Here is a 27376-nt window from a genome sequence, read left to right as displayed (position 1 = left end):
CATTTTTGATTGTATGTATCCTTTGGATTGCTACGTTCATCTTTTACACATTATTGGTCGCTCTCTTTACAGAGCGTTGCTGCACTTTATTGTAAATCCTTCCGGACCATAGAACCATACAACCATGTCTGATTTTGCCGTGTTTTAGCCGGAGTTTCACTCTGCAATGGGCAAGTGCCTCAAGGTCGACCAAATAAAGCAGATGGTCGTCCAGGTGTGTTTATGGCGTTGGGAACATCCTTGACGCATTCTCTCCCTAACACAGCCGCGAACCACCGTTTAAAATAAGAAGACATACACTTTTGAATGCGCTATTGTGCTATTACTTACGACGTAGTGCCCCCTTTTCTTTAGAGATATCAAGGTAAGTGACCACAGAGCATTGATGGCGAAGGCACTCATCGCTATCACTTTCAAACTTGCTGCAGTCGACGCTATCAGGCGTGGAACAAGAGCGAAACGCCGCTATAAATATTGTCAACAATCAAACTCTTCGATGGATGGAATTTCAAAGCCTACCGGCCCTCTGGCGTTTGTCATTGTCTATTAGCGTCTGAAAGGTGCAGGGCTGGTTGTCGCAATTTTGTACTCGAATTGACGGCAGCGGTCCCACGCATGTGTTGGTAGAAGCATCTAGCGCCGCAAGTTCATCCTGTGTTTGAACAGCTGCAAACAATAAGAACACTCCAAAAATAATGGCCACTTTCATCATGATGATGATGGTAAAAGAAAAAGCGCTATGGAATAGTAGCAGCGGTGATAGTACGTGTGCTTTAAATACTGATGCCTGAACCTTATGCAAGGTAAAAAGGAGGACATGCAGCGTCAACAACCGAATACATACTTCAATGCTGCCGCCATACCATTTTAACTTACATAATCTCACCTTTGAAGAAGCACTCGATATCGTCTATACGCGATCTATGTTGTACGTGTATACACATAGCTTGTTGTGTTATAGAAAAAAACGGTGTTGTTAAACGGCAAGCATATGTAGGATGATGGATTCAGCCCGTTGCATGATCGCTGCGCGCATACTGTGTCTTTGCTAATCCTTCCTTTCAAGAGAATATGGATGCCTGTAACTATGGAAATGCTGCTTGCCCATCGACGAAGAGAAGTTAAGGCTCATTACGTCATAGCAATGACCCAATTTCTTATCTTGTGTCCTTTTCACTCCCCATCATCAATGACAACTATTAGATGCCACAATATCCACTTGTAACCATACTTTGATGGGGGTCATGAATAGATTTATTACTTGGTAATTGATAAGGTGGATCTATTGTTTTCATCAATGCGTGATAGCATTGGACATCACGCAATGGGTTACACAAAAGGACGGATTGAATAAATGGGGCCGACTTGACGCTACTCTTGGTTCCTTTATCTCTCTCTCTTATACTCCCACGATTCGCCATGGTCAAACTCAACATTCTCACTTCTTCTATTCTGTTGCTTGCTGGATACGCAAGTGCTCTTCCTACTTTGGATTCCCTGTTGTCTGAAGGCGAGCTGGCTCCCCTTTACCATTCCCCTGATGCAGAGGCCATTACCGATTCGTACATTGTTGTCTTGAAGGACCAAGTGAACACCAGCCAAGTACAAGAGCATTGTGATTGGGTACATCAAATGTCCAAGCGTGATGCGTTATCGGATTATCTCGATGCAGAAGCAGCTGCTGGTCTCAAACACACCTATGCAACTCCTGGATGGCGTGGATATGCAGGCAAATTCTCTCCGGAAACGTTAAAGAAAATCCGCAGCTCTCCCGACGTACGTAATCACTTTATGTGTCACCATCCACAATCCATCTCACACATACATACATTGTATATACATATAGGTTGCTTATGTGGAGAAGGATTCTATCATGTACGCTTCCGAATTGCAACGTAATGCACCATGGGGTCTTGCACGTATCTCCCATCGCGATCCTTTGTCTCTTTGGACTTTTAGCAAATACGCACATGATCCCAATGGCGGTGAAGGTGTCAAGGTCTTTGTCATTGATACGGGTATCAACACAGAACATGTCGACTTTGAAGGACGTGCTAGTTGGGGTGCTACATTTGCTTCTGATGGTGACTTTGATGGTAATGGACATGGCTCTCACTGTGCTGGTACAATTGCTGGTAAACGTTTTGGTGTTGCCAAGCAAGCCAACCCTGTCGCTGTCAAGGTGCTCAGTGCTCAAGGTTCTGGTAGCAACTCCGAGGTCTTGGCTGGTATCAATTGGGCCATTGAACAACATCAAATCGATGCATCAGAAGCCAACAAGTCCGGCAAGAAGTACAAGGGTGCTGTTGCTAACATGAGTCTTGGTGGTGGCAAATCACGTGCTCTGGATCAAGCTGTCAACAATGTAAGCATCTACATGGAAATGGGAGGTTTCTTATGTATGGATCTAACGGAACCTTTTCAAAATAGGCTGTAGAAAGTGGTATGGTCTTTGCTGTTGCTGCTGGTAACGACAACCGTGATGCATGCAAGTACTCGCCTGCTGCTGCCGAACAGGCCATCACTGTGGGTGCAAGCAATTTACGAGATGAACGTGCCTATTTCTCCAACTATGGCAAATGTGTTGATGTCTTTGCACCTGGTAAGTTGGATGCAATGGCGTAAAAAGTGCACATGGCTAATTGCGTTGTTTGCATAATAGGTCAAGACATCATGTCGGTATGGAACAATGGCCTTTATGGCACCAACACCATTTCAGGTATGTGGTAAAACATCTCATCCAAAGATGTGTATTGACATTGTATATATTATCCAGGCACCTCGATGGCATCACCCCATGTTGCTGGTTTGGCCGCTTACTTTTTGAGCTTGGAGGAGGGTGACAACATCTCGCCAAAGATCATCAAGGATAAGATCATTCAAAGTGCGACTGAGAACAAGCTCAAGAACATGCCACGCGATACACCCAACTTGTTGATCTTCAACAACTTTGAGGAGGAAGCTTGATTGTAGTTTTTTTTATTGTTGTTGTAAATCGGACCCTTTTTGTATTGATGATTGTGTTCCACTATTGTAAGATAAAGGTTCATATGTAAAGTACGCATGGATATAGAGTGTGTGGACGTTGAGAGAACAATCACAGCTGTCGGTGATCTGATCAATTCGTCCGTGTGGCTATTTATTCAACAACCAAAAATCTAAAACTCGGTCACGTATGTTGAGACCAGAGGAGGGGGGTCAAGGGGACTATCTTCTAAGATGGGGAGGACGAGATTGCAGATCACCATTGGTCTCCATATACAGTCGTAATACGGACCGCATTTGAGCCGCAGCGTTGACATCTCTGCCAAGGAACTATAGACAACCATATATTAGCTGGTGCTTCAAAAAAATGCAAGGAACTTACCCCGTGCTCATTACAACGCTTCACCGCATAAATCAGATTGCGCCAAGTGTTGTTGCCTAACCAACGTCATATCAATTGCTGAACAACGATCTTCCTTGTACGACCAAAGAAACCTACCGACTGCAAAACGCTGCTGGCATAGATTCGACCGGCCAATCACAGCACCATCGTCGTCCTTGCAATGCAACACTTTCCGACCTCTGGTACCTTGGGCAGTCTGTACCCGATTCCTCGTCTTCCTATGTTTTGAATAAAAGAGCCTATTAGTATATACAAAGAAAAGAAACTCTTCTCTCCACATACTTGTGATTGCAATGTAGCCGTCGATTGTCAAAGCAAAGATGCAAATTTGCGCCATCATGTCGACAGGTAATACTGGTACGGAATTCATCGATGAAAACGACCAATGCCTGTCTGCAAAGTCTTTTGATGAACTCCTACACAATAAATGATATAGATAAGCATAGAGAAAAACAACTATCAATGTAGCTTACCCAATGGGGAAGTGGCGCATAACCACGCATATGCCCAAGACTAGCATCTCCATACGCAACAATCGTTTCTTGCTCAGGCCGTTGCCACCCGATGTCTCGTCTTCTGAACCTCCGCATCCCTCTCCTTTTTGCTTTAGAGGTTCTATTGATGAACATGACTTGATCTCTCTAAAGGAAGTGATAATAAATGAGTTCATGGTCATAGCAATAGTAATCTTCATGTAGCAACTTTAACTTACTGGTGAATCAGGAGGAGAAATTCCCAAAATCTCATTGATCATTACTTGTTGGTATGATTGACGTGCAGAAAAAAGAATCCCTCGAGTGATCCTATGCTTGAAGTGGGCGGAAAAGTCTCGCAGCCTTTGAAATAGATAAATATTGTCAATACCAATCATAGTACATGCCATAAAATTTACCAACCTATTGCTGTTGCGGCTCACACAGGCAACATGTGCCTTGAATTGATTCAATCTTGGTACATTGGGGCTTTCTTGCGCCAGCTGGTCGTAGACCTCTTGCATATTGGCTTTTTGTCGATTGGCTAACGTGTGCTTGTAAACCCAATGCACCATCGTTGCATGTTGATAATGCCTTGATCGAATCTCGACAGCGCTCAATCTTGGAGGATTCTCCCCTGGTTGTACTTCTAAGGTTTCTTCATGATGAATCCCGGTGATAAACTCGCGCTTTCCTAATAGAATATAGGCGTCAATACAAACGTAGTCTGATAAATCCTTATAAATAACTTACCAGGATCTATCCCCACGAGTCGGCTGTTCTGAAGGCGAACTTGATTCAGTCCTTGAGGGGCCTTATTGAGCATGTATATCCCCGTGTGGATATTAGCCAAATCAGCATTATTCGCCACCTCGCGACGAGCCGTCTTAGCAATTTCAGGGAAAAAGGCTATAACAGAAAAGTGAGCATAAGATTTAGCGTGCTTCTGCTAAAAGTACATACGTGGCAGGTTTCTTGGTTGAGGTCTTTCAAACATGACATTGGCTGTAAAGCCATCGGTACGCATGTAATGAGCAAATCGTATTGCAGTTCCAGGTAATTCGCCTACACATAAGTTGATACGTTAGTATTTACCTTGATTTCCACAACCAACATGCTTACCAGAGTAACGCCACCTACGGCGTTGCACGTAATCGATATTAAATAACGCTTCCCATAAAAGTTCTTTCTGCCGGGGTGGTTGAAGTATTGCATCAAATGGAAGTTTTGCTAAGACATTGCCGTGCTAATTGTAATGTAAAGATATTAGAAATGGCAATGGCAAATAGTACACCTTATCGACATACCTGATTTAGACATATGGCTGGTACCAAAGCATCTTGATCCTGGTCACGTGCATAATGAAGGATTGCCCAAAGCATACGCAAATCGATACCAAAAAACCCAACTTGGGTTTTTCCCAATGGCAGTATAGACCACCTCCTGGTATCGAGTCCATCGGCTTGCAACAATAGCCACATGCTAAATCTCATCAATCGCATGGCCAGTACCGGGCCAAGGGTTCGACTTGGTGTACTTTGCATCTCCACCAGGGGTACATCAGCGAGAAACCGTTCACAAGCTTGATGTATCTCCCTATATCAATAGAGTCAGCATATATGTAAGCAAAGAGATGTCCAAGTAACACCTACTGATAGACGTCAACAAATTGGGTAAAATAATGTTCATCCGCAGGTGCCAATTGTGGTGGTGTATCTGCTTGGTGGTTTATGATACCAGTACTCATGATGGGGGCTGTGGTGAACGTCGCGTTATTAGTATAGGTATAAAGCCATCAGTCATAAAAAATGCACTTACCGAGATGTCTGAGATTAATGTAGATACCAAAATCTGTTTCTGATTGAACCATATGCTTGATGTATCCATCACAAAGTCGACTAACGTACACAGGGATGTTTCTCCAGAGCATGTCCTTGACGTCTTTAAAATTGATATGCGATTAATCAACGGTCAAAGCTTAGCATAAACATGGCTTTTTTGTTGTCACTTACTTCTCACCGCTTCTCTTGCAAAGCGCTCGCTTAATGTCGAGAGGAGTCTCGGATACATTGCAGGTGGCTCGTAGAGTGCTATTACAATAAATTAGTCATCTAATCACAGTAACGGGCAAAGCGGATATCTCCTGTTACCATTGCCTTGTGCATTTCGTTGCATGGGTTGAAAGTGATTTGTGTATGTATTCAACAAGTCTCGGGCAGCAGGGTCTTGGCTTGTGATATCCTATTCAGATGCCAAATGGCATTAGATTTTGGTGAGGTGATAAAAAAAGCATATACACTTACCACATTCTCCAGCGTAGGATTGTTGGACACGAGCTTGTATGCCCATGTCCACAAGACTTGGTTGGTAACAGGTGGGATTAAGAGACCTTGTCCAGCCATTACTTGTTGACCACCGGGTCCAGGCTGGATCCCATTGCCTGGCATATTGATCGTGGCAAAGTTTGGAGCCCAATTGTCTTCTTCGTCATAATCACCGATGGCACGCATAAACCTCCTGACATGCATGTTCATGAGATTATAGGCATCTCGAGAAAGAATGTTGTGCTGCTCAGCAATGGTAATAAAGGTACCCTATGTTGGACAACAAATGTATGTAAGTATAACCTCAGCCATTCGATCAATCATTATCACTTACCCGTAAATACTGGTACTCGGGGCGTAATATAGAGCGAATGTCGCATGTACGATTCAAGCCGCGTATGTTACGTACATTGCCGCCGAATACATTGTTGATTTCCTCTGTTCGATCAATGCCCTCTTGCTGCTGTGGCACTGCAGCCATTCTATCAAGATGAAATGAGAAATACTGCCTTCATGATCCGATAAAAAGGCGATGTATGTGTCGCCATACCTGTATGTATGGATGTGGATAAATCGATGAAGGCAACAGAAATATGTACGAAGAATTGATCAAGGTAACGAGAAAGAGAGCTGATGGCAGCTCTTTTTATCTAGGGAAACTCCTTCTAGGAATAACAGGTTCTTTGTTGATTCTTTTTCCAAGGTTGCATGTTCTTTGTTCGTGGTTAAGGTCACTTGATTTTGAGGGTGAGAGCCAAGCGGATTTCTTTGTTCGCTGCTGGCGGGGATTGTTCACCTCCATGAGCTTAATTTTAACTACCATGCGTACACCTGCACATGCTAATTTCCTTGTGAGTCGCTTTTTATCCACTGTACACGGTTAAAAGTGAAAATGGTGCGATGTAAACACGTACTTTCCATAGCTTTCTATACGCTCTTGTACTAGCAGCTATGCGTTACTGAGAATAAAACCGCTAGGTCTTTGTACTTTATAACGTATGCATCATCATGTATAAAACCATAGGCTTTGACTATAAATGGACATTCATAGTAATCATAAAAGGGGTACCCATTCTATACATTGAATCCAGATTGTACGAATGCGACAATTCCATCTTTGGATAAAAAGCGACGCATAACAAAATTAGCATGTGCAGGTGTACGCTTGGAGGTGGTTACAATTAAACTCACGGAGGTGAACAATCCTCCCAGCGACGAACAATGAAATCCGCACCCATGAAATCAAGGGTAACTGTGTTTTTAAGGTTCCCATCTACACCATCTCATATAATGCCACAATATTAAATAGTTGATCAAACACAAAAAAAATGCACTATTGGTGAGCAAGTGTCTAAATTCATGTATGTAATGTTGGAATAGAATGACATGTAATGACGCTACGAGTGGAGGGTGATCTTGGGGTAGTGCCAATCTGGGTACGAGTGGTGGTGCAGCTGATTGATTCTTGATGATCCCATAAAACGACCCGCAGCTGTTTGCATACTACTGCATGAAAGAGATCATGGTGGTTAAACTGATGTAGTACCAAATTCCATCCCTTTACCTTGGCCATCCAGCTCCTGGTCTCCAAAGGTCCTGCGAGGAATGTCTCCCTGTAGCCATCCTGCTCTTATTGATATCCACAATGTTGGCATCCAATGATAGCTGCATCCATAGAAATCCCAAAGGACCATAAGACAAGTAGCTTGTTGAATAGCACACATGCTATGATAAATGCGGAGGTTGGCAGACGTTGTAGAAACGAATGGATCACCAATTACCAATGGTAGCCGTATGAATGAAATCCTGTCGACATCCAATGATAGCTGCATCCATCAAGAATCCAAAAGGAACAAGACAAGTAGCTCGCTAAATAGCCCACATGAAAGAGGGTGTTAGTAGGCATTGGAAGAATGAATGGATCATTATTTACCAATGATAGCTTCATCCATAGCAATCCCAAATGACCAGAAGACAAGTAGCTTGTTGAATAGCCCGCATACTATAATAAAAGAGGAGGTTGGTTAGGATTGGAGCCAAAAAACGGATCATCCCATATTTACCAATGATAGCCATACGCACGAAAACAGGTTGACATCAATGACAGCTGCATCCATGAAAATCCCAAATGACCACGAGACAAGTAGCTTGCTGAACAGTCCGCACACTATAGTAAAAGAGGATGTTGGTAGGCATTGTAGAAAAGAACGGATCATCATTTACCAATGATAGTCATATGCACGCAATCCTGATGATATCCAAATCCAGCCGGTTCTTTGCAATCGTCCACTTGTTGATAAGGCCCGCTACGGTGGTACTCGGCTTGAAAGCGATGGAACGATACTTTATGGGCATATGCAGTGAGAAGGTTGAGTGATATTGATACCACCAAAGATAGCATACTTACATGATGCCGAAGAGCCCTTACAAAGAGAGACAACGAGACAATCCTTGCTGCCCAAGACCACATGCAAATCGAGAAAGCATTGTGCATCGAAAAGCCCAAACCAGATCCTAGCTGCGGAGTGACGTACATATGGCTAAAGAGCGATGTGAATGGCAATCGTTTTTCATTGGAAATCGAATGCAGCTTGACGATGAATACCTTGAGGAGATGCATAAATGATCTTGGTAACACCAAAGATGTCGACACGGGCTCTCATTGCTTGTTGATGACATGATCCATCCATAAGAGGCGTTTAATAGCAGCCGCGTACCAAAGGAATCGCCAATAACCAGAACCACCAAGAGATAGAAAGCTTGCTGATACCAAAGATATACAAGTTGTTCCTTGTTGCTGATGTGATCAATCGATAAGAGACCTTCATTTCAGGATGCCCACCGAATTGCAGATAATGGGAAGCACCAGATGGATGATGGGATGAGGGTTGATATGGCACCAAAGATATGCATGCTGTTGTTTGTTGCTGATACAATCCACTCGCAAGAGACTTGCATTGGCTGACCTTCTCCAGAGAAATCGCCCGTTGCTTGGTAACCAACCACCCGAGACGCAATAAAGGTTGACACCACCAAAGACATAAACATTTCCCCATGGCTGACATGATTCACCTATAAAAGATGCACCATAAACAATTGTCCCAACTCATCCAACAATACTTAGCAATCATAGCTGTGATCTTGTAAGCTCCAAAGCACCAAAAGACAAGCAGCTCTCTGCAATAGTCCCTCTAAACAATGGTAGGCGTTTCAGCAAAGGTCTCCAAAAAGCACGAGAGTCCTACATACCTGAACCATGGTGATCACAAGGAATTGCAACCAAATACACCATCCGAAGGCAATACAATAATCAACCTGCAGCGCCAAGGTATGCCACCATATGTACTATACTCTCATTGGATCCTGAAATTGGCATCATAAGAGATATCCACCTTCTCTCTGTAGGCAAGGAAATCAATAGCCGTACTTGGATGGAGGCCGTGTGCACAGCGGATGCCTTTTCAAATTGGCCTTGCCATCGCATCTTGAGTCACACTGTTTCCGGGCCAAAATTCCCCAGGAGAGCACAGTACTATACAATGACATCCTTGACGTGCAGCCTTGATAATAATAGTATCGCCGAAAGAGGCTCTGCCACTGTATGGCGTTTGGTAAGTCCACTTGAATCCAACCAATCCCACAATGAACCTCTTACCTTGTGGTATTTCTCAATAGCATCATTGTCTCAAATAAAGCCGTATCTCCATGTCATCCATGTTGTCTTGCTGCTGTTTCACTGTAAGTCGTGTTAATTAACAGGTTTCGCTTTGTAGATCCAATACCACGCATACCATTGAGCCAACCATACAGCATTCTTGCTTTGAGATCCGTATCCTGTTGCTGCCAGAGGTACCATCATCCAACATGTTCAACCTACCATAAACGCAATGTGAGATAACAAATAAAACCAACCCACACGCTTTTGTTGTCAGCATACCCAAAAGAGGCAATGTAAAGACGTCTTGAGAACTCTCATTGTGGACAACTCGGTAAGGAATGTACACGACGCCTCATTGGGTCTTGTATAGACGAGACAACACCAACCTATACGCGAACTTTAGTACCACAATATTCGACTTGAACAATAAAAGGAATTGCAGCGATTGAACTTACTTGTTGTATTGGAATGGAAGCTTGTGTCATGGGTAGATCGCGCACGTGCTTGTTGTAGCTGAATGTGTCGCCATTGACCACTTGTTCACCCATTGACGGTGTGCATTGCTGGCAATGCCAGAAGTTAGTGGTGTGGAGAGTGTAAATGGAGTTGGTCTTACCTTGCATCGTTATGAAGCGGAAGTGGGAGAAGGTCGTTCCTTTCATTGTTCCTAATTTGTGCCTTGACAATATCCTTTACACTTGAACCGATAATGACAATGCGAGGTTTCATGTGAGTATTAGCCCTCGAACAAATAACCGAATCACTATTTACCAATAATAGCCATGTATGCACGAAGACATGTTGACATCCAATGACAGCATCATCCATGATAGTCCCAAGGACCAGAAGATAGGTAGCTTCCTGAATAGCCAACGTACTATAATAAAAGAGGAGGTTGGTAGGCGTTGAAGAAATGAACGGATCATCATTTACCAATGATTGCCATATACACGAAAGGTCCACACCCACACTCGGTGTCTATGCAAAAGCTCATGTTGAATACGCTGCTGCAGTATCCGCTTTTTTTAGTTTACCTTTAGCACGTCCATATTTTCATCATAGTAATCCATTCCATATCATAGCGTACCCTCCTTAATTAGCGTCCTGATCGAAAAGCAAGTGCCCCAAGTCAGCATCCATCATACTTTTACCACACGCTCTCTTCATACCATTGCACCATACAATCATCCGCCAGTGATTGATCCCAATAGCATCCTTCGCATCAGCTGCATAATGGTCCAAAACGCCTCACCAAAGGATATCTCTGAATAAGCAATAACATGTTAACTTTACCATCGATCATCACACAATGAGTCTTTGCTGATGAATTCATCATTCTTCTCACAATGACCTATACCCCGAAATGATATCATGATGATCAGCTATATACATAAAGATTTCACATACATAGTTTATCTTTTTTCTTTTCTCTTGTTCTCATAATCGACATGTCTTCACGAGCCATCGAAGCACCAAGCGCTATGTGGGAGACATCGTCTCCTATAGACCTGTCCCAGGTGGTATGTAAGCCAAGATAACTTTTGCTCTGCTACTACACCTGACCTAGTATCCCTGACCTCGACAATGATTATCATGGTTTATTCTAGTACCCCACACTTCTATTGGAGTAATTGAAGAAATCATCACCAGGCCTTTGCCATTACTTGGTTACGTACGCATGAGAAGATTATCGATGTTTAATATGCTATCAATGTTGACTATTCATGTCCATCTTGATGTAGGGACGACGGATGCCTGTTTTCCCAGAGCTTCACAGGAAACCCCGTACTATCTAATCCATAACGCACTCACTAGAAAGTACACATGTATGACATTGAAATGCGCTCAATGTTTTGCTAAAAGTATCAATGCTTATATTTATTACTAGTTTACCAACATACTGTGGTAGTTAGGCGGCTTATTCCTCCTGGTGAATAAAATCTTGGTTTCCGTGCATCATTTACGCCACCATAGGCTTAAGGACACATCCAACGCATTGATAAAAAATTTTGGTACCATGAGTGTGTTGTCGTGAACCGGTATATACCACCGTTCACTCTTTATCATACAACGGTTGATCTATACATTATTCAAGGTTACGTTATGTTCGGGGTCGGGCCCGGATGGGTCGAGTTGCCGTCGGTGTGGCTTGTTCAACTTCTTTTCTTCGGGCGAGCCAAGTAAAATTTTTATCCCTCTCTTTCCACGTCGGTGCAATAATGGTCGCTTAGTGAGTATCGTTACTACTATCACCACCTCCACCACCACTACCATTACCACCACTGTCCTATCAACTTTCCACTTGCGCGTCCTTATTCGAGCAACTTGCATCGCCAACACTCCCAGCATTGGCACATTGCAGTCGTCATGGAAACCAAGCAGTGGACCATCACTCTATAGACATGGCTCACTAAACTTTTTTGTTATTGTATAGCTCCGTTCCCACCGTTAAGGACGTTCAAGTCCCCGAGACTCTCTTGAAGAAGCAAAAGGCTGATGCCAAGGCCACTGAGCAAGCTGCTGCTAAGAAGGCTGAACTCAAGAAGGCAAGTAGAGGGAGGATTTGGGAAAAAAGATTTCGTTGTCATGGTGATGATATCCGGGGTCAAACCCATTGACTAGCTTGAAAGCAATGCTGTCAAACGTTAACCATCTTTCGGGGCTGATGACAAAACAACGTGATCTTTTTTGTGTGCAAAGGAGAATGAGAAATGATTTTGGGATCAATGAATTAACCTGAATGATTCTTATTACAGGCCCAACGTGCTAAGCGTCGTGACATCTTTGAGCGTGCTCGCAAGTACCACAACGAGTACGAGAGCAACGAGCGCAAGGAAATTGCTCTCCGTCGTCAAGCCAAGTCCAACGGCAACTACTACGTTCCTGCTCAACCCAAGCTTGTCTTTGTTGTCCGTATCCGTGGTATCAACAACATCCCTCCCAAGCCCCGCAAGGTCATGCAATTGTTCCGTCTTTTGCAGATCAACAACGGTGTCTTCATCCGCCTCAACAAGGCTACCAGCGAGATGCTTCAATTGATCCAACCCTATGTCACCTATGGTTACCCCAACTTGAAGACCATCCGTGAAGTCATCTACAAGCGTGGCTACGCCAAGGTCAACGGCCAACGTATCCCCATCCACGACAACTCTGTCATTGAGGCTGCTCTTGGCAAGTACAACATCATCTGTGTTGAGGATTTGATCCACGAGATCGCTACCGTTGGTCCCCACTTTAAGGAAGCCAACAACTTCTTGTGGCCCTTCAAGCTCTCCAACCCCAACAACATGTGGCACACTCGCAAGTTCAACCACTTCATCGAGGGTGGTGACTATGGTAACCGTGAGGAACACATTAACAAGCTCGTCCAGGCCATGAACTAAATTGTTTAGTGGTGTGTTGGAATAAAGAAAAGCATTGCTCTTTTTTGTGGATCAATTATGTACAATTTTTTCTTCTTCTACTCGGGAATGTGTTCCGTCAATTAAGATACAAATTACCTTTTACCTCACTTAGTGTGATATCCACACCCCCTGTTTACTCGCCGCACATACAATGATTATCATTATCCTGCATGACCAATTAAGTAGGGGCATTTGTATATAAAAGCAAAAATGTGATTCCCTTGACCTGCTTTGACAGGTTATTTCTTCTTCCAATCTCACACATACTACTACCAACAACAACATGATGCTGGCATCATCGTCTTTTTTTCTTTTGCTGATATGGATGATTATCGGTTTTTACTTTCCTCCTACTCAAGGCGTACCGCTTGTGAACGATGATTGGGTGCAAGTGGATCGACTTGCACAACACATGGCTTCTCATTGGCACTTTGATCATCTTGAACCGCTTGCGTCTGAAAGTTATGCACAAGTAAGCACGATGCTTTTGCAGGATCATCTTGATTTGGACTTGGACCCACGTGACGAGGATGACAATGTCGATCATGGTGTTCTCAAGGCTCAAGTGATTGAAGGTGTGCAATCGTACTTGCAAGGCACTTTACTACCATCCGTTTGGTGGGATGCTGTCGCTCAACCTTTATTGAACCCCACTGCTCTTGCTGCGCTGGTTCGTAGTAGCATTGATGAACATTGCCCATCTCAACAAGACAATAGCACAGTGCCTAGTGCATGCTTGATCAATCATAGCAGAGAACTTGGAAGTCAATTGGATGAGCACGTTGCAAGTTTGTTGAACCAAGCACTGGATGAACTGGATTCTCGCGTGGTGCCTGATGTATTGAAACAAACAGCTGCTCTCCTTGCTCGTATGCAAATCAAAACAACCATTAAGCAACCATGGCAACCAAAACAGTTGATGCATCGATTGCCTAACCCCGTGGCGTGTCAAACACATTCTTTCACCCGCTACTTGTATTTAGCCCGTGTACAGTGAAATCCCCCCCTTTGTTGTAAAATTGTATATATAAAAAAGCAAATTTCCGTAAAAAGAAGGCATGTCATATTGTAAGAAAAATGCTTGGCATCTTTAATTAGGTAAGCTATCAGTCTTGGGGAGAAGAAAAATGCAGGGGGAAGCGCATCACCATGGCAGTAGTTGTAGTAGAGCGAGACTTTCCATATAAAGTAACCGGAGTTGAATACGGTGGTCGTGCTTCCATGACAAGATGTGGATGAAGCACAAGAAGCTCCCTCTCCTTCCGTACGTCCTTAATCACCATGGTGGTACGTGTTGCATATGTTTAGGAATGGGATGAGAGTGGTATTGGATGGATGAAATGAATGGATGGATGAATGTATACAATGGATGGATGTGATGGATTAAACGTTGTTGTATCTATAGCAAGGTTCTTTCAAGCGTCAAGTTGAAGTTGGCCGTGTTGTCCTCCTCAACAACAACAAGTTGGCCGTCATTATCGACATTGTTGACCACAAGCGTGTAAGTACAATACACCTAGCCGATTCATATACACACCACACACCCACACACCCATACAATCGATACAATGACGGCAAACGATATACACGATATTTATATATATACATCTATGGATTCATCTATAGGTTCTCATTGATGGTCCCACCACTGGTGTCGCTCGTCAGGCCTGGACTCTTCGTCACTTGACTCTCACCAACCTCGTTGTCAAGGGTCTTCCCCGTAACGCTGGTCAAAGCACCGTCAAGAAGTGCCTTGAGAAGAACGACACTCTCAACACTTGGGCCAAGTCCGCCTGGGCTCAGAAGCTCGCTCAACGCCAAGTTCGTGCCAACTTGTCCGACTTTGATCGCTTCAAGGTTCAAAAGCTCAAGAACAAGGTAAAGTAGTATTGGTACACGTGATACATGGATGGGATACTAAAGAGGAAATGCGTTTTATAGCGTCGCGTTGCTGTCAACAGCGCCGTTGCCGCTGCCAAGAAGTCGGCCTAAAGATCATGCACATAGAGCGCAAGAGCCTTCTAGCCCCATCTTGAATAAACCAATCATTTGACGTTCGCACATACATACACTGTTTCAAGTCTTATGTAGCTTTATAAAGCTATCTTCAACATCTTGTTTGATCAATGGAGCATTCATCATTTGGACAAGGACACAATTTGGGAAAGGATAGAATGGGATCAGCTCATGAAAAAAGTGTTTACTTTCTTTAACGTTGCACGAGAGGGGGAAGCTTTAGGGCGACTACTAATGATCCTCATAAGGTGTTCCTGGATGATTTCCTTGTTCACTAGACCAAAAACATGCAAAATCAGCAAACCTATACAACCCCTATCCTCCTCCAAACACTTACCATATGGCTTTTGTTCTGCAGAAAGATTGCCTAATCATCGGCCATGTTAGTGGTCATGTTGTAATGAACATGCTATTGTGGGTCATATTTTACATACCTTGAAGATCGAAATAATTGACAAAGATGGCTAATGCAATACCCACGGAGCGATCTTGTCCTTTTGCACAGTGAATAAGGATACGCCGATTTTTCACCAAATGATCATGAACAAAAGCAAGTGCAGTTGGGATCGACTCGAATAAGGCTTGTTGTCCCCTTTTACCTTCGGGAATAGGCAATTGCAAATAATATCCTTTGTGTTTTCGGTTGTCTTCATACTCCAAGGGCGTGCAGTTGATCACCACGTCAAATGTATCCCAACAACTTGGAGGTTTGCCACTCAATCGTGATCCAATAGCTATATTCGTATGCCCAATGTAGTTGAAAGAGGATGCTGATGCTGATGATGATGATTCTTCCTCCTCCGCGTCATTACTTCTTGCAAGCTGACGTGCATGTTTCTCGCATTCGGCTGCGCTACCCGATCCCAAGAGCAAGGCACGATTTTGCCAAAAAAGGCGAGGTGTTAATCCCTATTCCAATGCATTAGTCTAACTTTTTCCTTCATCATCAACAAATGACATCCAAAAAGACTCACATGACACCAAGCTTCTTGATCATCCCCTGATCCTTGCACATAGAGATAACCTGGACGAGCTTGACATCCTGATTCCACTGCTTGAGATGCACTAAGGCATATCACCGGCCAAAAAGGTAGCTCCTCGAAATTGGGTAGATCGTTGATAAAAATGGATGATTGAGGTGTATACCAAAGAGGTCGTAACGGCTTCTTCAACATGCTCGATATACGATCCATATCAATCGTGCCTGATCGCTTTGAGATGATATAAGTTGTCATCCTCTACACGTATGTGTGTGTGGGTGTATAATATAGCATACCAGTAAACGTTGTGCAAATTCATCTATCCTTGCTTCAATTTGTGCATGTTCAGAGCGTGATACAGCGGATGGTAATGAATGAAAGCTGGTATCCCAAGAAAGGTTGATATGCTTGGCAATGGCCCGGTTAAAGGTACTACACCAGATGGGGATGGTTTTGGATAAGGAATCAGGTATACGCTTTCCACGTCGTGTCGAATCGACAATGATGCAACTATGTCAAGGTATGCATGAGGAACGATGATCCACAAGGAGGATTTTCAATCACATGACTTACCCGCCATGTTCTCCAAGGATATCCAAAAGATGCAAGTTACTTCGACGCATATTGAAATCCCATTGTCCCATATGGCCATCGGTGGACTTGAAGTACACTGAATGCACCTTGTGCTATATCCCATACCATTAGACCAAATTGCTCTGTGTTGCATAGGATTTCCCCCTCCCTTACCTCGGTTGGGTCGATATACCATGATCCACATCTCTCATTTGCTGTATACAATAAACAAAAATAAGCTCATGTGTTGTTATGGATACGCACACAAAAGTTCAACTTGCCTACTAAAGGGAGGGACGGGAAAAGGGCGGCGATCTCTTTCACAAATGCAGCGTCTTCCTCGATCGATCGCAAGCGATTGAGACTGTCAATAACCGAATCAGCCTATCTATTTCTCTCTCTCTCTCTCTCTTTCACCACTCCAAGTAAGCATTACATGTTCTTGTGGTCCTTGCGGATCTGGTTCGCGCCGTCATGGTACTCATTCTCGAATAGTTTACGCATTTTGAAGTTCGAAGCTGAAACCCAGAATGTCCAGTGACAAGAAGCGATCTTATGAAGCGAGTTTTCCACAACAGCAGCAGCAGGAAGAAGACGAGGACAAGAAGCAGCTGGAAGACCTCTCTCGCTTCCCACCCAAGTTTGAAGAGCTTGCTGAAGCATATCCATCATTCAGGCAGTTGTAAGTTCATTGTATACATCTATACATCTATGGATGGTATTGACTCATACGCCATATAGTGTAAGATATGATAGGAAGGGCAGGCCATGCATTGAATTCAAGGACCCTGCAGCTGTACGGTAAGGATCAAGGATGCTCAAACCAGATAGCAAGTAGTAACCATGGCATTTTACTAGGATGTTGAATTGGTGCTTGCTTAAACATCATTTCTCTTTGGATGTGACATTCCCGCATGATCGACTTTGTCCACCAGTACCCGGCCGACTTGCTTACATTCGTTGGATCGAAGACATCTTGAAAGAAACCATGCCGCCTTCATCTGAGCCAGTTCATGGGATTGATATGTAAGGTGGAAACCTATGCGAAAAAAGGTTGGCTGAGGACTCAATGAAGGATGCTTAGTGGTGTTGGTGCGTCTTGTATTTATCCTCTTTTGGGGTGTGCTCGCAATCCAAAATGGCATTTCCTAGGAACAGGTAACCATGGATGATTCCAATACATGATTGATTGGATACTCACACGCCATGAATAGAAATCGATGAAGCATCCATGAACTATGCAAAAGAGAACGTGGAATGGAACCAATTACAAGATCGTATCAGCCTTCGCCTTAATAAGGACCCAAGTCGCATATTCATGCTTGAAGATACAAGGTATAGAAATCTATTATGGATCAGGAACAAGGGATGGGGTTGATAATAGGCCATATGGTAGGAAATACGCGTTTTGCATGTGCAATCCTCCTTTCTACGAGTCCAAAGAAGAGGTAGATGAAGGCTTGGAAAACAAGGAATTGGAGCCATCCTCGGTAAGCACAATGAGAAAACTAGTGAATTACACATCGACTCATTTTGATAAAGATCTGCACAGGTTCAACAAACGAAATGATCACACCAGGTGGTGAACTACAATTTATTGGTCAAATCATCAATGAAAGTCTCGAGTACAAGGATCAAATCATGTAAATATCATCATCATTCTATGGCCTTGAGACGACGTAGAATGCTAACTCGTATGTGTAGGTGGTATACCAGTCTTATTGGATTAAAAAAGACAATCAAACCAATCACTCAAAAGCTCAAAGCGAACAATGTAAGTACCTACAGCATGAGGATGATGCAATGTATATAACTGAGCCACATTGTTAGATCACAAACTATGTTGTCACGAGTTTTTGTCAAGGCAAAACGACACGTTGGGCAATTGCTTGGTCCTTTGGATCTGTCAGGATCGTAAGTTATTGATTCAGGTACTTGGGATTCCCTTGTTACTAATCCCACGGCGTTTTGCTTTTGTAGAATGATGCACAATCCATCGATGAATACCATCCCAAGTCGCAATTTACACTGCAAGTTGCAAAGTCAGCTGACTATGTACGACAACAAGTGGAGTTCATTCTCTCGGATCTCAGGATAACATTCCAAGACCAGCCTATTCGAGGTGCACCACGAGCAAATACTTGGTCACGAGCTGCAAGACGTCAATTGAAAAAGAAGCAAAAGATTCAAGAGGAGGATACCCCGTTATTCTTTTTTCAAATGGAGATTGAAGAGGGCACCAAGGACGATGGCTGCCATCTCACGTGCAAGTGGACAAAAGGAGAAAATCGTGATGCCTTTGAAAGTTTCTGGAACCATGTCAAGAAAAGAGTAGAAGAAGCATGTGATATATCACGAGGAAGCAGTTATAATGGTTGATAAAATGCAACTTGAATTATGGAAGTCTTTGTATTTTTCCTTGATGAACAATAATAAAGAAAAGCAAAATGTGTGTGTGTTGGGTAAGAACTAACTGAAAAGATGTGTGTGTATCATGAGAATTACTGCAAATGCTTGTGTGTGTGTGTGGTGTATGTGATGAATGATCGATATAAAGATGGATTTACTCTTCATCCATGGGATATTCCTCTTCGTCTTCCTCGAGGTATTCTTCCTCGTAATCCTCTTCAATGGTAGCTTCCTGATATTGCTGATATTCGGAGACAAGATCGTTCATGTTGGATTCAGCTTCAGTGAATTCCATTTCATCCATGCCTTCACCGGTATACCAATGCAAGAAAGCCTTGCGGCGGAACATGGCAGTGAATTGTTCGTTGACGCGGTTGAACAAGTCTTGGATAGCAGTGCTGTTACCAATAAAAGTACCAGACATCTTGAGACCCACAGGAGGGATGTCACACAAGGAAGTCTTGACGCTGTTGGGAATCCATTCCACAAAGTAGGACGAGTTCTTTTGTTGCACAGCAAGCATTTGATTATCCACTTCCTTGGTTGACAAGCGACCACGGAAAATAGTAGCCACCGTCAAGTAACGACCATGACGAGGATCAGCAGCAGCCATCATGTTACGAGCATCAAACATTTGAGAGGTGAGCTCCGTCACACTAAGGTTGCGGTATTGTTGAGAGTTGAAAGCCGTCAATGGAGCAACGCCCACCATGAAGAAATGAAGACGAGGGAAGGGCACTATAAAAGAAAAATCAATCACATGTTGTCATGGCAACAACAACAATAGTAATAACTTACCCATGTTGACACAGAGCTTACGCATATCGGAATTAAGTTGACCAGGGAAACGCAACGAGGTGGAAACACCGGACATGACAGCTGAGACAAGTTGGTTCAAATCACCATAGCCAGGGTTGGTAAGCTTAAGGGTGCGGAAGCAAATATCATACAAGGCTTCGTTATCGATACAGAAGGTGGCATCACAATTTTCCACAAGCTGATGGACCGAAAGTACAGCATTGTAGGGTTCAACAACGGTATCAGAGACCTTGGGAGATGGCACCACCGAGTAGGTGCTCAAGATACGATCAGGGTATTCTTCACGGATCTTGGAAAGCAAAAGGGAGCCCATACCAGAACCAGTACCGCCACCAAGCGAATGGGCAAGTTGAAAACCTTGCAAGCAATCGGTGTTTTCAGCCTCCTTGCGAACAACATCCATGACGCTTTCCACCAATTCGGCACCTTCAGTGTAGTAACCCTTGGCCCAAGAGTTGCCAGCACCTGATTGAGCATTGATAAAGTTGTCAGGGCGGAACAATTTGCCATAGGTGCTGCTACGAATGGCATCCATGGTGGCAGGCTCAAGATCGACCATGACGGATCTATAGTGTATACATGTTAGTATACTTTTTACTCCTCCTTGGATCATCCTCTCCCCTTTACCTGGGCACGTATTTGCCTTGATAACCTTCGTTGTAGAAGACGTTGATACGCTCCAATTGAAGATCATTGTCACCAATATAAGCACCAGTGGAATCGATGCCATGTTCAGCACTGATGGTCTCCCAGAACTTTTGACCGATCTACAAAGACACAAGATCGTATCAGCATCACCTCCTTATGTTCCCCTATCACCGGTGGTGGGCTGCTCGCTCAAGGGAGTGTTGCTGCATGTCGCTGCATATCGTACCTGGTTACCGCATTGACCTGTTATGTGATAGATACATATGAATAAAAGTCGAGGAACGCTTTGTTTTTTAAAGCCTTACCTGCTTGAACGTGAATGATCTCTCTCATGGTTTATAAATGGAGGCTATGGAATGGGGGCATGAGCTTACATGAGGACCACAGCTTTGGGGGTATGGTGGTACTTACAAAGAAAGTGTTTGTTTGGAGGGAAGAAAAAGAGGGGGAGAAAGGTAAAAGAGGTGAGTTTGTGTTTGATTGTTCGTTTGAATGAGTTGGTCTCTCTTTTACATCCAAGTTTGGCACGCGTCACACACAAAAAATGCACATGGCAGGTACGATCTGACTTTTGCGATACACGTGTTGGTTGACATATGGTGGAACCAATGTAATCACTCAGCACGGACGTTCGCCACGAGATCTGCCATGGGATGATCTCATTCTCTTGCTATTACCAAGTAACCTTTCCTCATGCATCCCACCGTACCACAACTCTATAAAGCTAGACCCATGTGCGATTTACTTTTCTTGTCCTCCCTTCTCACTCATGCTGTAACACCTCATTTTACATTCTTCACTTGAACGATATAAGACATTGCCAATCATTTCCCCTTTTGTGCCTCAAAAAGTATCTCAGTCCTTTGAATAATTATATCATCCTTTGCAACCAGAACCACTAAAAGATCCAAAAAGAGACGAGCTTGCTGGGAATAACGATCCATGCACATGATAACATGCTTTAATCATAAAAGACGTACGATGTTGATAGCTGTTCATTGAAGAAGCAAAGACGCGGCATTCAGCAACAATGATAATCCTCCAGATGATCGCATAAGGTTTATTGACCCCAAAGATGATATGATGCTGCGCGCTTTCCCTTTTATCGCGAATGATGTCATGTGTCTTATAATTGGTCATGCTGGATAAGTCAAGGGTGTGGACAGCAAAGATGATGCAAGGTATACTATGGAAGAGAATCTCAGGGCGTGTAATGAAGATCCTTCAACGTCGTTGGCAACTTGGAATACGTCGTCTCGTGCATGATTTGCTACAGCCGAATCTGATTCACCCATGTCAAGGGCATAGTTGTTCGGTACGATACCCTACATCAACACATAGGATGAGTGAACAATGGTTTATCAATTACCTTTATTGGTGGATGGAAGGATTTGGTGTTGGCGACGAGACACAGTACATATGCATCCTCCAGGTGAGCAACTGAGCACACGCACACACACACACCCCTTGGAGCAAAAGGACTACCAACAAAGACATTCACGATGTTGGTTGACTGATTGCTGCGAAGATCGAGAAGGTTGGATATAAGGCTATGTAACACGTTGGCATGGATGCCTTCACTTGTGCACCAATTGCGGTTGTCATGGCGACCTTGTTTCCACATAGATTCCAAAGCTTTTAGTCACCCGTGCCGTAAGTAAATGCCAAGGTCTAAGCATCGATCGGTAATGAATGCCCTGAATGCAACCAATGGAGAAAAGAAAGGGAGGTTTTAACGATCTCGCTGCAACCACTTGCTGCTGTTGTTTCACACCACACATACTCTCCACCGCTCCACCTCCTGATCCAAATAAACTTGCATATACTTTACTTGTATCACAATAATCACTCGACTTTTCTCTATCTTTTGCAGTGTTACTCATGTAAAATGGATGGAATATGGGGGAGATAGCTATGGACAAAGAAACGGTGCAAAGTCGTGTCCACCAGCTAAAAGCGTGTTATTTCACGCATCTCACAAACATGTACCCCACAATATATACATCATATTGATCGCACGGCTTTTCTCTATCGTTTGATATCTTTTTCGTCGAGAATCGATGAAAAAATGTCACCAAAAGACTCGGGTCCGGGAACTTCAAACGCGTTTTTAAGCGTGTTCCACCCATGTAACCCCACCCAACTTTGGTATCATGTTGACCGCAGCACTTTTATCTTTCATTTGATGTATTGATTGTTTATAAAAGCTCAAGTTTATGTTTTAAAGAGATGAGAGTTTATTATGTATGATTTGCATTCAAGATTAAAACTAGAACTAAAAGAGGCAATTGGTTTCCAAAAGTCTAAGACGACTCATGTACTCACAGGAATGACCACGAGAAGGTTTGCCTCACCATTCCCGCCTTTAGCCAAGGACACCAACCTTGACCAAGGCACAGTGAGGAAGCAGCCCTTAACCAGAGCTTAAAGAACTGCAAGGTAGTTACGGTCGCATTTAACGAAGCCCCCCTTAAACAGGCCTTTAAGACTTGGAAGGTTTTACAGTCCTCATGTTTACGGAATTGGTAACGGTGCTCTAAGGAAAAGAAAAAAGAGAAAAAAGGTGTGGGGAAACGCCCTTCTTTTATACCTTTCGATCCCAATTTGACTCCCAGCTCTGACGTCCGCTTGGCTATTGTGACCTTTTTGGGACTCTTATCTCATTGGCTGTTGACTCAGCGTGTAGGAATGAGTAGTAAAGGTATGCTTTTAACTTGTATAAAGGGTACTTTTTGAAAGAAAAGGTGTAATGTGCATGGTGAAACATAGCAGGGAAGCGGAGACATAGCTATTCTTTACTTGATATAGTATAAATTCGGCGCACAGACCAGGGGGTTCACGACACACATTCCGCATACTCATTTGTGTACTACTACGGACTCAGCTGGACCCGATTTCATGATCTTTTATTATCGATTTTTAAGGATCTTTCAAGTGTATCGACAAAGGAACAAGAGCGTGTGTGGTGGTGGAAAAGGAAGGAGATGTAAAAGATCCCCACGATCAACTACTAAAACGTATTGATTATATACACCAAGTACGACTACTACGACAAGCGCTCTTGTATAATACCAGCCACCAACAGGAGCATAACAGCGATCGAGTACCTTGTTGATCCCGGTTTATGTTTATGTTGCGATCTTGATTGCTGGACCTTCCACGATCTAATGGAGCCGAGATCAGGCACCTCCATCCTGGTTGGGACACTGAGTCTATATGGCAGAGCATACCTCCTGTGCCTTGATCCATTAGCAGACTACGTTAATTGCCGTATGCTTTCATCATCAAAAGCTTCAATAAATGTCTTGGATTAAGATACTGTTGTTTGTTTCTCTCATCTTGATGCTGCAGCTACTTGCATCCTACAAGACCCGAAATCCCTTCGCCCATGCATGTTCCTACACCATTTTCTCAAGCGCAACATCTTAGGAGCACATCGTATTGAATGACTCACAAGACCGATACCACCTTTATTTCATCCAATGAGGTATAATCCACAAGCAACAAGAAGGAAGGAATATGCTAGCTCAATCCAAGTGGATAATAAACGGTGCTTGTAACTTCTTCTTTGGGATGGTAGCTTCCATCCGTTGACGTCGCCGTTATCATAAGAATCATCCAATGAAAAAGACAAAGAATAGCATATGGTGTTGTGTGGATGTTTATCAAACAAACATGATGAAGGAACAGGATTGAACGGTGGAACGAGTGAATCATATAGAGGCAACGGGGATAATGGTGTCATTGTATTCTTGGTTGCTGGTGTCATAATCATCCTTCATCCATGATTGCAAAGTAGCTGCTGGTCGCATTGAATCGAGTACTCCAATACCGTCCATGGCCGTAAAACAGCTCTCGTCAAAGATACAACCCCTTTCGTCAATGCCCATCCTCAGCCGTATCCACGCAACATGATCCATCATTCCTGCCGACGATGTGCCAAGTAACCAAAGCAACATGCCAGTATTTCTCATCATGCACTTGATTCCATCCATCCATCCATCATAACCATTGCAAGTCCAATAAGAAAGAGCTTCTGTGGCTGCTGCTGATATGCTTCCTTTTCCATCACGCCTGATTGTCTATAGCGCATCTCAACAAGGTGAAGCTTGCTTGTATTGTGGTACACTTCATAGCTGATGTGGTACCCCATCCATTGGAATCCGTATGTACCGAAGCAAGTAGCTGCAAGTAACTTGAGACAATGGAGTAAAGACCTCCTGATAGCAACTGCTGTTGTTTTGGTCGTGGCAAAGGAGTGTGTTGTAGTAGATAGACAAGCTTGTAAATGCTGTTTGAACCAATGGAGTAAAGGTCTTGCTAATAGCTGAATGCATGCTGCTACGATTGATTGTGGCAGAGGAATGTGCAAGAGAGCGTGTAGTATCAAGAAAGGCAGGTGTTGTAGAAGAGTGACAAGAAAGCTGCGTACACGCCATGGACCTGCCATTGGGTCAAAGACAAACGGATCACGATAGTTGTAGGATTGACATGATGGGTTGAAACAGGACAATCGTTCGCAGGTGGTAGTTGTATGCTTGAATGGGGCAACAGATGAGAATAGGAGGAAGAGGGAAGTAGTTGAGTGAAAGAAGTGAAAATCATATAGATCGGACACCTCTTGTATAAATGCATGTACACTGTACATCAATACTTGATACTGAGATTTCCTATCTCAAACCTCAAACTTTCACACAAGATGCTCTTGGACATGCTGATCACGTTGATCTAAAAAAGACCTCATGTTTCATTTGAAAAAATTGAATGGGAGGGTATAATGTGGGTTTACTATGTAAGGCGGAAATGGAGGTCAGCGCCAGATCCATGATTTATGGAAATAGTATGCATTACCTTGGGATTCCCCATTTCGAACATGAAACTTTGTCGGAAGGTTCGCTGCAACATGCTGATCAACTTCATTCATTTAAAAGTCGCAGACTTCATTATGAAGATTTAAAATGCGGGGCGGCCCAAATGGTGGATGTGGGGAACAAAAGAGCGGACGGTCCACCGCCCCGAAGTTGCCCACCTCCAACTTGAAAATTGGTCAGAAGGGTGCTCCGAGCATGCTGATCAACGTTTTTCTAATAAAAACTTCATGCTTCATTTGAAAATTTGGAATGGGAGCGTCCAAAAGTTTGAAAGACGAAGACATTCGCAGGTCTGCGATTCATTAATTTTCATGTTTGCTGTTCCACCGTAGCTCAGTCAAATCGGCTCGGATCAAGAAACTTGAATGATGGAAATGCTCGGCTGGAGCAGGAGAATCGTTCACATGCAGTGGATTTTGCAACAACGTTGATTGTGAGGAAATGGCTGATAGCGCGCAATATTGGGCTATTGTGGATAGACCATAAAGTGTAATCCATCAATCCTTCCAGTCATGCAAAGTAGCTGTGTTACACAACACGACCATCTGCATCTTTTGCTCTGCCAGGGTCTACCTACTTTACAATGAACAAAGACCACTTGTCATATATAGTCACTCACACAACATAAAGACGCCCATATCTCAAGATTTCACAATCAAACGTGGGGTTTTTAATCGAGCAATGTGCTCGGCTTGGCCAACTGCACCTTGTGTGCAAGTTTCATGATCAAGCTTGCCAATCCCAGATTTCGCAATGTCGCTACCAGCCAAACTGGATCTGGGGGTCGACCTCTTCGACGACGACGACCAAAAAATTATTTTTTGGGCTAGTTGCGACATTGAACATGAAACTTTCACACAAGGTGCAGTTGGCCAAGCCGAGCACATTGCTCTATTCAAAACCCCACGTTTCATTGTAAAGTGTGGAGATACAGGCACGTTTATGTTTGTAAGCGTGATGCTATATGAAGAGCGGTCTTTGTTCATTGTCAAGTAGGTGGACCCTGGCAGAGCAAAAGATGCAGAGGGTCGTGTTGTGTAACACAACTACGTTTGCATGAATGAAAGGGTCAATGTATAATTACTTTATGGATCATCTAGGAACAGGCATGTATTGCTAGCTAACGGCCACTTTTATCCAATCATCATTGTTGCGAGATCCACTGCATGGGAACGATGCCCCTGCTCTAGACATTCATTTCCATGATTAAAGTAGGTTGATCCGGGCTGATTTGACTGAGCTGCGGTCAAAGAGAGATTACATCACTCTGGACATAAAGCACGCTCGATGTAGCTCAACCGATGTAATCTTGTGTGAGCGTAACTCAACCAAATCAGCTCGGATCAACCTACTTTAATCATGGAAATGAATGTCTAGAGCAGGAGCATCGTCCACTTACAATAGAATGCACAAAAGTTGGGAATGCACAAAAGTGGCTATTAGCAGCCAATGTATGACATAAAAGTGAGGGTTGCGTACCTGTCAGGGATTGTTCCTGAAGTCCTGACTTTTTAGCTGAGTTACCCAAAGAGGTCCTTCTGCATCTTTGGCTCTCCAGGGTCTAGCTACTTGGCAATGAACAAAGACCCCTTCTCATATAGCATCACACTTACAAACATAAAGGTGCCTGTATCTCCGAACTTTACAATGAAACGTGGGGTCTTTGATAGAACAATGGGCTCGGCTTGGCCAACAGCACCTTGTGTGAAAGTTTCACGATCAAGCTTGCCAATCCCAGATTTCGCAATGTCGCCACCAGCCAAACTGGATCTGGGGGTCGACCTCTTCGACGACGACGACCAAAAAATATTTT

The 27376-nt window shown here is 43.5% G+C and overlaps 8 protein-coding genes across 8 annotated transcripts; 5 read left to right on the top strand and 3 right to left on the bottom strand.

Annotated features, from left to right (window-relative positions):
* Positions 1 to 1419: 1419 nt before the first annotated feature.
* O0I10_012587 (uncharacterized protein) lies at positions 1420 to 2967 on the top strand (the record flags this gene model as incomplete). Its single annotated transcript, XM_058492479.1, has 5 exons — positions 1420 to 1776; positions 1847 to 2365; positions 2431 to 2602; positions 2663 to 2719; positions 2777 to 2967. 5 exons carry the CDS (start codon positions 1420 to 1422, stop codon positions 2965 to 2967), a joined length of 1296 nt encoding a protein of 431 aa, XP_058336761.1.
* Positions 2968 to 3207: 240 nt separating this feature from the next.
* On the bottom strand, positions 3208 to 6666 carry O0I10_012586 (uncharacterized protein; the record flags this gene model as incomplete). The annotated part of the gene is made up of 17 exons (XM_058492478.1): positions 3208 to 3315; positions 3368 to 3423; positions 3485 to 3606; positions 3671 to 3804; positions 3862 to 4029; positions 4101 to 4224; positions 4285 to 4555; positions 4615 to 4770; positions 4825 to 4926; positions 4984 to 5107; positions 5169 to 5457; positions 5514 to 5616; positions 5680 to 5802; positions 5874 to 5951; positions 6012 to 6102; positions 6165 to 6455; positions 6520 to 6666. 17 exons carry the CDS (start codon positions 6664 to 6666, stop codon positions 3208 to 3210), a joined length of 2487 nt encoding a protein of 828 aa, XP_058336760.1.
* Positions 6667 to 11291: 4625 nt separating this feature from the next.
* O0I10_012585 (uncharacterized protein) lies at positions 11292 to 13226 on the top strand (the record flags this gene model as incomplete). Its single annotated transcript, XM_058492477.1, has 3 exons — positions 11292 to 11353; positions 12278 to 12389; positions 12600 to 13226. The coding sequence occupies 3 exons, from the start codon at positions 11292 to 11294 to the stop codon at positions 13224 to 13226; spliced, it is 801 nt and encodes a 266-aa protein (XP_058336759.1).
* Positions 13227 to 13572: 346 nt separating this feature from the next.
* On the top strand, positions 13573 to 14244 carry O0I10_012584 (uncharacterized protein; the record flags this gene model as incomplete). The annotated part of the gene is made up of 1 exon (XM_058492476.1): positions 13573 to 14244. The coding sequence occupies one exon, from the start codon at positions 13573 to 13575 to the stop codon at positions 14242 to 14244; it is 672 nt and encodes a 223-aa protein (XP_058336758.1).
* A 284-nt stretch (positions 14245 to 14528) lies between these two features.
* On the top strand, positions 14529 to 15239 carry O0I10_012583 (uncharacterized protein; the record flags this gene model as incomplete). The annotated part of the gene is made up of 4 exons (XM_058492475.1): positions 14529 to 14534; positions 14653 to 14748; positions 14874 to 15125; positions 15189 to 15239. The coding sequence occupies 4 exons, from the start codon at positions 14529 to 14531 to the stop codon at positions 15237 to 15239; spliced, it is 405 nt and encodes a 134-aa protein (XP_058336757.1).
* Positions 15240 to 15427: 188 nt separating this feature from the next.
* Positions 15428 to 17292, bottom strand: O0I10_012582 (uncharacterized protein; the record flags this gene model as incomplete). Its single annotated transcript, XM_058492474.1, has 8 exons — positions 15428 to 15537; positions 15601 to 15630; positions 15698 to 16172; positions 16238 to 16474; positions 16540 to 16753; positions 16817 to 16929; positions 17102 to 17180; positions 17234 to 17292. The coding sequence occupies 8 exons, from the start codon at positions 17290 to 17292 to the stop codon at positions 15428 to 15430; spliced, it is 1317 nt and encodes a 438-aa protein (XP_058336756.1).
* Positions 17293 to 17346: 54 nt separating this feature from the next.
* Positions 17347 to 19195, top strand: O0I10_012581 (uncharacterized protein; the record flags this gene model as incomplete). The annotated part of the gene is made up of 10 exons (XM_058492473.1): positions 17347 to 17498; positions 17558 to 17617; positions 17675 to 17842; positions 17901 to 17974; positions 18031 to 18151; positions 18213 to 18306; positions 18359 to 18459; positions 18521 to 18590; positions 18647 to 18730; positions 18797 to 19195. The coding sequence occupies 10 exons, from the start codon at positions 17347 to 17349 to the stop codon at positions 19193 to 19195; spliced, it is 1323 nt and encodes a 440-aa protein (XP_058336755.1).
* A 184-nt stretch (positions 19196 to 19379) lies between these two features.
* Positions 19380 to 21025, bottom strand: O0I10_012580 (tubulin beta-4 chain; the record flags this gene model as incomplete). Its single annotated transcript, XM_058492472.1, has 5 exons — positions 19380 to 19963; positions 20024 to 20610; positions 20672 to 20811; positions 20919 to 20935; positions 20998 to 21025. The coding sequence occupies 5 exons, from the start codon at positions 21023 to 21025 to the stop codon at positions 19380 to 19382; spliced, it is 1356 nt and encodes a 451-aa protein (XP_058336754.1).
* Between the last annotated feature and the right edge of the window lie 6351 nt (positions 21026 to 27376).

The sequence above is a fragment of the Lichtheimia ornata genome (genome assembly GCF_029851405.1).
Source record: "Lichtheimia ornata isolate CBS 291.66 chromosome Unknown scaffold00137, whole genome shotgun sequence".
Taxonomy (NCBI): domain Eukaryota; kingdom Fungi; phylum Mucoromycota; class Mucoromycetes; order Mucorales; family Lichtheimiaceae; genus Lichtheimia; species Lichtheimia ornata.
Note: the sequence above shows the minus strand (reverse complement) of the source record. Positions and strands in the feature narration are given on the sequence as shown.